This window comes from Solanum tuberosum, unplaced genomic scaffold, assembly GCF_000226075.1.
Source record: "Solanum tuberosum cultivar DM 1-3 516 R44 unplaced genomic scaffold, SolTub_3.0 scf00063, whole genome shotgun sequence".
NCBI classification, from domain to species: Eukaryota; Viridiplantae; Streptophyta; class Magnoliopsida; order Solanales; family Solanaceae; genus Solanum; species Solanum tuberosum.
The window spans coordinates 340,652-353,949 of record NW_006238988.1 but is presented as its reverse complement, the minus strand read 5'-3'; the positions used below and the strand labels follow the sequence as shown (position 1 = coordinate 353,949).

The following is a 13,298-nucleotide window of genomic DNA, read 5'->3' as shown; positions in this document are numbered from 1 at the left end:
AAGTTAACAATTTCAAATCATTAAATTAGAGCCATTATTTGTCAGCCAGCCGAGAGTCCGCTAGAAACAGTCTCTACCTTCGTAAGATAAGACAGTATATACACCATCTCTACCTTCATTTTGGTAAGATAAGACTGCATATACACCACCCTCTCGGATCCACTTGTGGGGTTACACCAACTATGTTGTTGTCGTCGTCGAAATAAAGCATGAAATGATTTTGCATTAGGACAAATTGGCCTCAAACATATAGCTCATCTGGGTGGTTTGGGTAAATAAATCCTATTCTTTTAGCTGACAACTATGTTAATTTATGTTCTCATATGTAGATGTGAAATTTCATCCCTCCAATGTAAGCTAAAAATTAATTTTGTACTTTAATATATCAATATTATGTCACTCGATCATATAAGGAGGACGATATTTTTGAAAACACGAGTCACCAAGAAGGTAAGAATTCCAACCTATCCGATGCTTCTTGGGTCAAATACGATACACAAGCTGACAAGCACCACATTTTAATAGAGAAAATAGAAAATGTAGATTTTCTACTTTCATACCTTCAACCAAGTTCCTATGAGGTTGGATAGCCCCATATAGTTGAGCAGCAGCAACTTTGAGAGTTGAATAATGATGTAATACTTGAATTATAATCAAGTTCTTATACAGAAAAGTCAACAAACTTATGTTGAGTTTCAGGATGAGCATTGGTTTAGGTCCCTTACACATAAACTTTGCTGGTTGATTAGGACGCCTACCGATGATGATAAGAGTCCCTTGAGAAGAATTCGATCAATTTTCCTGTTTGCTGCACCTTCTTTCAGTAACAATTCCAATTTAGAGCTTGGTCATTTGAATTTAATCAGAGTCTTGGACTTGAGTTAGCAACACAATATAATAGAGAAAATAGAAAATGTAGATTTTCTACTTTCATACCTTCAACCAAGTTCCTATGAGGTTGGATAGCCCCATATAGTTGAGCAGCAGCAACTTTGAGAGTTGAATAATGATGTAATACTTGAATTATAATCAAGTTCTTATACACCATAGACGGAATGAAAGCGAAAAGAAACACAAATATTCACATAAATTTGACCTTTCGAGTACAAGTTAAAACAAGGAAACAAAGCGCAAAGTTGTGCATCAAGAGAATATCAAACGGAGAATGGCCCCGGAGAACTTGAATGACTTCTCTGTCTCTTCCAGACAATGATTCTTCTCCTCTCTAGTCCAGTTCTGAGCAAAAGAATCGAAAATGGATCATGTTAAGTCGTTAACCCCATCAATGAAAACGAGTAAGGTAAAAGAAAGATTATTGTTTTAAAAAGTTGAAAACTTGTAAAGAAGGGGAGGCTTAAGATTTTACTTCTGCAACTTTGTTCAGCTTATCCCTAACATTCTGCAGCAGCTGGGAAAGATCACCGTCCCATTTGTAGAATTCCAGCTCTTTCTTGTCGAGTACCTTTTCAGCTACCTATAAAGCAAGAAGAAGCATGATTGTCGACAAGTAACCGCCTTTTTCCTTATAACATTCATAGCTCTAAGAAGGGAAGAAGCAAAGGAATAAAACTATGCAATAGGGTGACAACCAACTCTACCACTGTACTAGTCTAACAGAGGAATTTGTATCCACAGTATAGGATTACCTCCATTTTTACATTTCTTCTAATCTGAATTTATCATCTTCCAAGCATTTTTAACACTGATGAAAGCTCAAATTTTCATCTTTACAACGTTGTTTAGTTTATTTGTTACTGTAATCATAATTTCAACAGACTTAAGTTGATGTTGCAATTTTGAGACTAAGCGATGATAAAGATAGGAACTTATAACATTTCAACTATCCATCAAATTTGAAGTACTAGAGTGGATGAATGGAAGTATGGTGAACAGAGAAAAATGTAATTAAGAAAATTTTAAGGCATATGAAAGGCAACTCAAGTGGCAAACAGAAAACAGACTACGAAGAGGGGAAGAGATATGAATCTATACAAGGGTGTAATGACTTGAGTTTATTGAGAACAAAAAACAATGTCTTCTCCACATGAGTTGCCTCGGATACCCTTCAAAAAAGAAAACCTTTTATGGTATTGAAGTCGGGTCCAACTTGCGAGCACCTCGGCTATTCCACCGAGTACCTGCTACCTCCCACTAGCACAGTACTGGGTAACTCTGCCCACTAAGGCTTAAATTGTCCTAATATATTGTCTCCACTCTACTAGAATTTGAACCTGATACTTCATGGTTCTCCTCACACCTCATTGACCAAGACCAACTATGTGTCAAAGTCACATCTTTGGGTGTCATCAGAGGATACCCTTCAAATTATGACTTAGAACCATCTAAGCTTTTGTTCATTCCATATTTCTATAATAAATTCTAGCTTTATATACCACAGTATCAGACTAACAATGCAGAATAATACTAAAAACTTAAAAGAAGAGATCACTGACTTTTCTCCCTATCATGCGGCCTCCAGCTGAATGAGCAAAGTAGGTGTTGTAAAAATGGCAAATAAATGCTTGAGGATCCTTTTCTGATAGCTCTTCTAAGTAACGAGCATATGTGACACCAGGAGTTGACGGTTCCGGGATGGCATGACCTTGCTGCCTAAACCATTCCAAATCCTTTGCTAGAACCTCAGACCTTTCTAATCCTGTGTTCCTGAACTCAGCATCTGCAGTCAAATGAAAAGAGTACTAAGATTCTGTTTTACTACCAACTCATTTATTTATGCATCTATGTGGAGAGTCTGTGCTTGGAAAGGCACAGATCACATGCCTTTGCCGTAAAAGAAAAGCAAGTACTTTGTGTGTAAAGCAAGTTAACTAATTCATGTTGTGAACACTGTTGGTGAAAAAGCATTACTCAACATAAAGCTGAAACAACCAAAGCGAAAGAAAAAGGAAGCATAGCAGATCAGCCCAGGGGTCATTAGTTAGAGCTGAAATGCAACTGATTGGTTCAAAACAACATCAGCAAATCAGTACTTCTCTCACCTAAGCTTCTCTATTATTCAGAAGACAAATTCTACCATGTCCCTTTACATGTCTTTGTTAGCTCAAATATTGAGTTACAGATTATGGAAAGAATTTCAACATCTACGTGTTTGGGAACCAAATATCACTTTTAAGACATACTAGAAATACCAAATAATGAGTCACAGCTCGATGTTAATCGATCCCAAATCAGAGGTTTGGCTATCCTTCTTGAGCCATCTAAGCATTCCGAAAAGAACACTTCTTCCACGTAATTAAAAGGCACTCTAAATGCAATGTTTTCTTCATAAGAAACTTGATAAAAAAATTCTCCAAAGAGAAAGATAAAAAAAAGGCAACACTCAGTCCTCTTGTTGAATAAAATCATCAATTATCAACAATTCCCTTGCTCTATCATGTTGCTCAGAAATACCAATAGAAACCAAAAATCTTTCTACAAAGATCTCCAAAGTTTAAAGAGTACAAATTATTTTTGATCAAGTGCAAGTATTAGTATATTCATTCATAAACATGGTCAAACTTGTCATATACATGGAATATACCAAAAAGTAAAGAATCTACAAAACATGATTTTCTATACAACTGGGAACTTTCTGTTTACGACGAAAGAAAATGAGGGATCGGAGACTACTCCTCAACTGATTAAAAAGTATAATATATTCCCACAAAAGGAGGAGTCCATCAAGCTTTATCAATTATCAATAACATGAACCAAACAAAACAATATATTAGAACCTTAATGGATGTCAAAGAATCAATTACCAAAAAGCAGTATAGGTACCAACAGAATTGAAAAACTCATCTCAAAATTCCATAATTTCCAAAGTTAAAAGAGTATAACATACTACCAATTGTCAAGTTTTTCAATTGTCAATATCATGAACCAAACAAAACAACATATTACAACTCTAACAGATGCACATAAGTTAAGAAAACTCACACTCAGGAAAAGGAGCCTTTTCCACAATTTTTTCCAAAGTATCATAAACCAATTTGCTATCCACCAAGAACTTCAAGTACCCTTCAACACTAGGCTCCCACTTAGCCAAAGGCTGATCTACAGGCTCTTTTTCCCCTTCCTTAGCCTGGTCCTTAGTATGCAATTTCATAGCCACAAACCTCATTTCCTCCACAAACCCCTTAGCCTCACCAGGGTACCTCTTATTAGATTTCTCAGCAGCAGTTGTTGCTGAAACTACCACCATCCTTGATTTTTTCAAAGAAAGATTAGAACTTTGAGTGAATCTTGAAAAGGGTATTGAACAAAACTGATTTTGAGGCTTGTTCAAAACTGTAAACTGAGTTTTCTCCAAAAGGGGTTGAGATTGAGATAAGGGTGTTATAGAAGCCATCTTAAAGGAAGAGTCTTGAACAAAGGGTATTTGAAAAAAAGAAGTGAAAAGGACAGATTAACCTTCTTCTTGAATGGATTGGAACAAGAAAGAAGTGCTGATTGCAAAAAAAAATTGAATCTTTTAGTATTCTTTAATGTGTATAAGGGTTTCTTAGAAGCAAAAGCTATAGATACAACAATACAGTGTATCTATATGATGATATATGTAGAAAAATGAATATAAAAATGATTTTTTTAATGGAATTTATGGGAAGTTTTTCAATTTTCAATGGTGTTTACAGTGCAATGGCTAAAAGTTCTTGGAGTCCTTCACCATGGATAGGTTTCTATAACGTTTCTCTCCGTTTATTTTTACTTGTCTAGTATATACTAAAAATATTAAGTGAGTTATACTTTATTATTTTGTATCTAAATTCATTTATACTTTGTAGAAGTGATGTAACAAAATTGTTTTTTATTTATTGTGTTTAAAAAAATATGTCAAATCAAATATGAACAAGTAAAAATGAACGTTGAAATTATTTGTTTTATAATTGAGAAATGATTTCGTAACAGTAAAGTAATTTGATGAATACGACGTCGTTTAAGTCCTTTACGTTTTCTTGATTCTTATTGTGTGGCCCTATTAATAAGTTCCTTAAAATATATACTATATATGAAAAAAGGGTGACATGGAATTCCTAGTGCCATTAATAAGTATTCTTAGGAACCAAAAAAATAGTAAAAATTATTTTGGTTATTTGTTAAAGAAAAAGAGGCGAGTATCTATTGAAAATTATATATATCATTCTCTTCAGATTTCGCTTATAAATCACATTGGTATTTCACTAATATTATATTTGTTAAAGGAAAATAATTAATAGCATGCTTTATAATTTTTTGGAAAGTCATAAGTATTTATTCTTTTGAAGGGGAAAAATGATTAGTTTAGACTTTAGAGAGCTTGTGATCAAATTTTAAGAAAAATAAATAATTTATCATTATTTTAAAACTTTGACAAACACGAATTACTGCTATAATATTTAATTATTTATTATTATTAACTTAAAAAGAAGGAATATAAAGTAAATCTATATTTTCTACCCAAAAGTCAACTTGTAATTTTATTTTATTTTATTTTATTTTCTTATACTTAACGTTAAAGTAAAATTTAATATTCCAAGTTGACATAGCTTTTAGTAAGACTTAAGTTTTGGTTAACGATTAACTGCTAATTTGTCTTTGGGATATATATAATAGTTTGATGAAATTAAAATTTGTTAATCTTTTAGAATTTTTTTTTATAATATCTCTTATTCAAGTTTCATTATTTCATAAAATAACTCTTTAATATTTTTCTGGTGCTTGTATGAGTATTGAGTACAGAGTACTTATCGTTTGGTATTTAATAATTCGTAACTCAAAGTAAATATCAAATAGTGAATTCTTAAAATATTTAGTTTAGCAAATCAAACTCGGGTAAGGTAATCAAACTTTGATTTTGTAATTGCGTATTGAAGAAAAAGATATGTTCATAATTTGTCCAACGGTACATGTTAGCTTTTAGAGAAATCATGTAAGAAGTTAGATTACCTCCACTTTTAAATTTTGAGTTGTGGATTTATCGACATAGTCAATCAGATATTCAAATCATTTATTAATCTTACTCATATATATAATAAATAATTCATTATGATTGAATGGTGTTTAATATTCAATTCGATATTTCAAATTTCAATATGATATGATAATCAACAAATCTCCATCTGATTCGATTTTTAATAATTTATATTGCGTGTGGCCATGTAACTATTTAAAGGTTTTTGGTGGTGGTTCATAACTTCAATAAATTTGTGCATGTGATCGAGAATTGCTATTTACAAAATCTTGAATAAGTCGATGAATATAATATTAAGTAAAGATATGATCGATTTTTATTTTTATTATTTTATAAAGAAGAACAATAATGTATGGTACCAATAATGATGAGGATAACAAGAAGGTACAAGCATGGGAAGAATTGAAAAACAATTATTTTAGTGTGACATTTTCCTTTCCGATTTAACAGATCGATATTCAAAGCATTCTATAAAATTACTTTATAGTAATTGGTTAGCTCGAATATAATAAAATCATAAAATGCTTCTTTTCAAAATATTATTTATTTTCTTTAATTCAAAATCTTCTATTAAAAGTAGATAGACTTCAATCATTTTAGATTAGGGGAGTTAAAAAGAAATCAAATCAAATGAAGAAAGAAACTGATTGGTACTTTGATTTGATGTTTTAAAAAAATGGATCATATTAAGAAAATCAAATCGAGAAAAATCGAAATAAAAAAATCAATGTTAACTGTTTTGATCTATATATTTAAAAAATCGACATAAATAATTTAATTTGAAAAATAAATAAATAAAATTAACTAACATCCACTGTCAAAAAGCTAAGATTCTCAATTATTTTCATCTTTCAATATTTAAATATAAATAAGAAAATAGTATTATAAGGCAATTTGGACACAAAATAATTGAGGCAATTTGGACACTTACATGGCTTACTGAAATTAGGGAGCACTTTACTCTAGAAATTTTCAGTGTAAGTTCAGACTTAGTCAGGTTTTTATTGAGTGTATTTAATAACAGAGAGAGAAAAAATAGTTTTACAATATAGAAAAGAATCATATTTGTTCTTATACTCTCATAAATAGGTTATATTTGGCCTTTATTACACTTTTTAAACATATTTGCTATTTTCATTTAATTTTAGAGTCATATTTGTTCTTATACTCTCAGAAAGGGTCATATTTACCCCTACGACGTTAAATGCTCGTGTCCTCAATACATTTATCCTTTTCTTTTCTTGTAACTTTAAAGTCATATTTATCCTGATACTCTAAAAAAAGGTCATATTAATCACTACAACATTAATCCTCATGTTCCACCTTAATTTGTTATGTGATTTATGACATATTCTTTTCAATTAAATCTATTAGACCATTTATTGGGAAAAAATACATTAACTCATGTATTAAATAAGTTATTAGCCCATTTATAAAATAAGTTACTAAATTAATTGGGGGGGGAAAATATGTCCTAGATAAATAAGTTGTTATTCCATTTGTTAAGTATTTGCTAAAAATATGTTCCGAAGGATCCACATATCCGTAAATCATATAAGAAAATTAAGGTAGAACATAAGAATTTAACGTCGAGTAACTAAAATCTTTTTTCTAAGAGTATAAGAAAAAATATTGCTATAAAGTTTTAAAAAAATGACAAATATATTAAGGACATAAGTATTTAATGTCTGGATAAGTGCCTTCATATATTAGTAAAAGACTTTTTTTTTTAACTTATAAGCTATATTTATCTTCTTAATTTAAATCCAATAATAGTATTTGCAGGACGTCGAAAAACTAAAAAGATCAAAGCAAAATGTAGAAGGAATTGGATGTAGTACTAGAAAAAATAAATGTGTTTAGTAAAGGAAAATGCAGTAGATACTAATTAATCTCATTGAAATAATCAAATCAAATCGACCTATGTATATCCCGTCCTCAACACTACTCGGGGTATTTTAGTGAGACATGGATAGAACTCGCCCCTAATTTTGTCTAGTGAAGAAAACAAATGTTGAGAAACGTTTAAAAGATAATTATATTCAATAGTGGATATGAGAGTTATATGTATGAAAAAAATTTCACATTATACTTGATTGTAAATCCAGTTATTATATATAGACTTGAGATTGTTGTCGAAACCCATAAATATCAAATCCCGTATTTTATTGACAAATTCAAAAAGGTAATTAAGGAGTTTGTTTATTCATGATTAAATTAGCTAAAAACAATAATGTGATTGTTGCTCTTGTGACTTACTTCTAGCTAGTTTGTTACCATGTCGATCACATTACAAGCATGAACAGAGTCAAAATTTAGACGTAGTGTGTTCTAAAATTGAAAGATTAGATTTTGACTGTCAATACTTTCTTTCTTCAATAGTTTCATCACAACTTTTTACACTAGCATTTCTTCCAAATCCGTTCAGGAAAACGATTTTCTTAAGCGCCAAGGGTCTATCAGAAACATCTCTACCCCACAAAGGTAGGGTAAGGTTTACGTACACTTCACCCTCCCAACCCGGACTTGTGGAAGTACTATCAACTATGTTAGGTATTATGTTGTTGTTTGCCATCCTTCAATGGTAGCAAAGTGTTGATCTTAAATGTTATTAATGAAGTTCCAGTTTCTAGTCTAATTTGGTCCCTCTATGGTAATCCTCTACAGCAGTTTTGTTCTGCATTTTTCACTTTGGCCTTCAGAAATCTTCAACTTTCCAGACATTTGCTTGTAGCAAAAACTTGCCTTATTTTTCAGGTTACGAATCCATTTTACGGTCGATTACCTATATAGGCTATAGCTGCTAGCTTTAGGTAAATCTTACAGCTGAAAATTGTCAGTACATAGAAGTTAAACTCGTGAGAATAGTAGTTTTATGATCACTGAATGTTGGGAAGTGGGTTGGGTTTCTCTTTGACACCAACTAAACAGGTGTTGAAGACAAATCTGTTTTCTGATAGAACCAAGTCACCTACACATATTGGCTCAGGGACATTCTCAGGTAGACAGTTTCTAGAGGCATAAAGTCTCGAATGGTAATGAACAGAGGTTTCTCCTCGAGTCAGATGAATATTAACACTCTTGAGTACAAAAGCAGAAGGGAGCTTGAATACAAAACTCACCAGTCGAGCAAGGACGACAGCCAGCCACAGTGACCTAATGATGCCAAGTAGGGGAATGTGCAATTGTTAACTTACTTTCTCTCGGTTGCTTCAATGCCTATGATAAGCCCTCACTTCAAAGATGTAACACAAATAAAGACTGTCTTCACCGCCGTGAGGTCAACAAGTTAGGCAGAGGCAGGCTCGAAGCAGACAGTATTCAATAGTGTGCATAGCAAAGATAAAAGGCATTTAAAGGCAAACAAGATACATACTAGCAGAATAATCAGTTTAAGAGATGAACGAGAGGAGTTCATCACACACACTTTTGAGATTAAAATGTGTATTTTACATGTGCGTTAGTATCTAATACATGCAAAACATGTGAATTATCAGACCCAAAAAAGGAAAAAAGAAAAATACTACTTGGTGTATAAAAAGAGAACACATTCAAGGGGGCATCAAACAACTGTCCCGATATAGTTAAGACTACTTGGCTGCTTGTTCTAAGATTGGAATTTTATTCCAAGTATCTTCTGGTCCACTAATTTGCAATGGAGGCAATGAGAAAGCACTAACCGTTGAGCTCTTGCTCCGAATCTCTTTTAAAGCTCGTAAAGCAGATATGGTGCTCTTCATGTATAAGCTTTCGATATACTCTATCTCTGTAAGCTCCTTTGGGGATCTAAGTAGACCATCGTTTTTGTTGTTGCCGCTAGTTGAAGTTTCATTTCCATCGGCCTCTGCAGTAATACATGAGGTGTTGATGATGGGGAATAGGCGGTCGATCAAATTCTCACATTCCTTTACAAGCTTGTATAGCAAATCAGTGGTGAAGAAAGGCTGCTGCAAGACCCTCTGAATGAAGGGCAAGCGAAGAAGAGCACCAGTCCTTTTATCATATTTCTTGAGTATCTTCACGAGCCCTATAAGCAAAAACAGGAATAGATCAGAATGGCTCATCACCGGAAGCGGATCCAGGATTTAAACTTGATAGGTTCAAACCTTTTAAGATTTTTAGCACTGAACTTGTACTTTTTATGGGTATAGGTTTAATATTTGTTGAGAGTTTAGTTGGTTTTCACATATATACTTCGGATGAACCCGTTGCCTAAGAGCTACATCCGCCACTGCTCATGAGACAATACAGGTGACTTATATCCTATCTCAATTTGTTCCTGCACCATTTCTAGCTTTGCAGACACCGAAATCTCAGTGCACACCAATCAGACAATGAGTGTAGATGCAAATATATAGCACAAGCCCGAGTATCAACTCTTGCACATTTACAAAGACTTCTCACAGGTACCCTTAAAATTCTGAGGTGCAATTAATTTCATACATCCAAAGAAAGATTGGATTTACCAGTATAGTTGAGGGCACTGTAATTTTCCAGCAAAACCATCTCCCCGTGGAAGTCTACTATCTCCCTGCGAATCTTTAGAATCTCATCATTACGATCTTTTGCCTTTGCCACTCTGTCTTGCAACTCCTGTTACCAATTTACGAAACATGTCAAATACAGGATCAAAATTTAACAAGACCTTGCATAATCATTTTTTTATTTATCGAGAGGTAATGATTTTTTTCTTCTTCTTGGAAACAACTAGATGCATAACCAATAATTAGTGTGAACTACATCTAGTACCAATGATTTCTTTGTATCCCAGCACAACTATGGCATCAAGATTTTGCTTCTAATCAAATAATAGGATCTTTGGGTCACAAAATGAAATAAGTTAGAATGAGATTGTACTTATTATGCACTATGGCATGTCTACATTCAAATCATGGATGCAGATAAAAAACTTCTGTTTAACCCTGTTATTACAAATTCATACTCGAAAGGGTAAACCTGAAAAATAACTAGCAAATACCTAGCACAACAAATGAAGCTTGTATAAAGCATATACACACAATTCGGCAAGAATAGGAGACCTCTTCACTAAGAGAATATAGGATTGGCAATAGGGTGGGGCGGGTGAAGTCTTGCCCTACAACAAACTCAGCCCACCATGCCTTGCCCAGTTAAGAGCTTGCTTTGCCCCGCCCCACCCTATCCTGCCCCAGTTGTCATCCCTATGAGAATTGTTATATTTTCATTGAACTTCATGGAATCTTATTCAATTATGTGGCTGTAAAAAAATCGTGAAGTCATCAATACAAGCAGATAAGCATGCAGTGGTGGGTCTAAAGCATAATCTAGAGGTTCCCATGTATATATTAAAAAGATTACTACACTTGACTGTGAACCCATTTATCATTGTACATCAACTTGAGGTCATCCTAGTGGGATTTCACTGGTATGTTGTTGTTGTTGTAACATGAGGTCATCCTAGTGGAATTTCACTGGGTCTGTTGTTGTTGTTGTAACTTTAGGTCATCCTAGAAACTCGTGAACTTCAGATTTTGGATCCGACTTTGTAAGCACTAAGCATACTTCTACATCAATCCAACAAAGCCAGCATCTTTTCACTACTCTGCCTCTATTCACAGGAGGAATTACATAATTGATTTGTGGGATTCTTTTCCTTTATGTTTGTTCTTTAATTACACAATTAGTATTATATGCATTCCTACATCACTGTGTTTGGTTCTAATTAGTACAGTGTCAAAAGCAAATTATTCCATTACTTTATTTTCTTCCTTCAGCATACAGCTGGAGTAATACACTAGAAATCAATATTATAGTTATCTCTTAGCTAGAATTTTGTCGTTGAAACATTTCAAGTTCCAAAAACTGGACGTTTACTCGCAGGTAAAATGAATGTCCAAACACAACTTCAAGTTTCAAAATCCATAACATCAAAATCTATGACCAAACGGGAGCTTAATGTCTGTTAAACAACAAAACATAAGAAAATACATATCAACAAGTTTCACAAATGAGCTGTAGCCTGTATATCACCAAAATCGAAACAACAATGCATTAATCAGAGCAAAATCAGCTTCCAGAAGCTTCCAGACAGAGACAAATCCAGAATTTAAAGGCAAATACATCATTTAATTTATTTTTTTCAAATATCCTCCTCTGCTTCAAGCTTAATTAGCCCAAAAAAAATATCTTTAGGAATGTTCATGCAATTATAACCAAACAATTTCGAATTTAAACAAGGTTTACGACGAGAACTGTATTTTCCTAATTTTTTTCTAAAATCCTAAAAATAAAAACTCACAAGGCACCAGAATTTGATTGTTTTTTTACCTTTAATCGAATGATATATTCTTCTTCTTTCTCAACGAAGAACGAATTGAATTTCTCAAGCTCATCTTCCAACAAATTCACAAACTCAACTTCCGCATCAGTCATCGGTTCCTTCTCCGGCGCCTTATCAAAACCTCCGGCAGCCATTTTCATCCTCTTAGAAGCCCTAACATCGTCTCCATCTCCGGAACTCAGCGATCTCTTCGGTTCAATCAACTTCAACTTTTTCTTCAAATCCTTGTATGATAAAAACTTGTCTCTCCATTCCGGTAACGTTTCTTCGATTTGATTGCTCAAACTTTTTCCGAACTTCATAACTCCGATGAAGAAATTCACACACAGAAAATGTGAAGTGTAAAAATTTTAGAGAAGAAATGAGAGAAAAATGAAGAAAATTGAAAGGTTGATATAATGGTAAAATTAAGTGTGTGGAGGGAAGAAAAAGTGAGAGAATATGAAGAGTGAGCTGGGGGTATAATTGGGAATATTCTCTTCTTGTGCTCTTTTCACTATTTATTTTGATTTTATTATAGTATGCTAAATTTATCATTATAAGTTTATAACAAAAAAAAATTATACCGAGTTAATAGTCAAAAACACATTTAAGTATCTCGGTTTTCAATTTTCATATTTAAGCTATTAGTTGTTGTGAGTTTACTATCTGAAATATTATCATTGTTCAAATAAGAAAATTGAACAATTGATAAGTTAAGATGTGTTTTTTGATAAATAGTTGGTGATAATTCAGGTAAGAAACTCGCACACATAATAGATCAAATTTGAAACTTAAAAAGCTGAGATGATTTAACCGTGTTTTTGAATGTTCTGTCTTTTATATATAATCAATTTGGTGTGATCACATTATAATTTTTTATTTTAAAATTTTCTTGTTTGATAATCTTATTTTAGGACAAAATTTATCTAAATATTATATTTATTAAAATAATAGAAGAAATGATATGTAATAATTATCCAAATAAGCCGTTTGTTATTAGCCTTTTTTTAATATATTTTTCGTTAACTTATCTAATCATAAAAGGCC

At 32.7% G+C, this 13,298-nt stretch overlaps 2 protein-coding genes across 2 annotated transcripts; both read right to left on the bottom strand.

The window, feature by feature from the left end:
- Positions 1-991: 991 nt before the first annotated feature.
- On the bottom strand, positions 992-4,683 carry LOC102600014 (heme oxygenase 1, chloroplastic). Its single transcript, XM_006345168.2, has 4 exons — positions 3,940-4,683; positions 2,454-2,677; positions 1,367-1,474; positions 992-1,236 (listed from the first exon to the last, which is right to left on the bottom strand). Exons 1-4 carry the CDS (start codon positions 4,349-4,351, stop codon positions 1,144-1,146), a joined length of 837 nt encoding a protein of 278 aa, XP_006345230.1. The 5' UTR covers positions 4,352-4,683; the 3' UTR covers positions 992-1,143.
- A 4,640-nt stretch (positions 4,684-9,323) lies between these two features.
- Positions 9,324-12,688, bottom strand: LOC102599680 (SPX domain-containing protein 1). Its single transcript, XM_006345167.2, has 3 exons — positions 12,257-12,688; positions 10,417-10,543; positions 9,324-9,977 (listed from the first exon to the last, which is right to left on the bottom strand). The coding sequence occupies exons 1-3, from the start codon at positions 12,569-12,571 to the stop codon at positions 9,541-9,543; spliced, it is 879 nt and encodes a 292-aa protein (XP_006345229.1). The 5' UTR covers positions 12,572-12,688; the 3' UTR covers positions 9,324-9,540.
- Between the last annotated feature and the right edge of the window lie 610 nt (positions 12,689-13,298).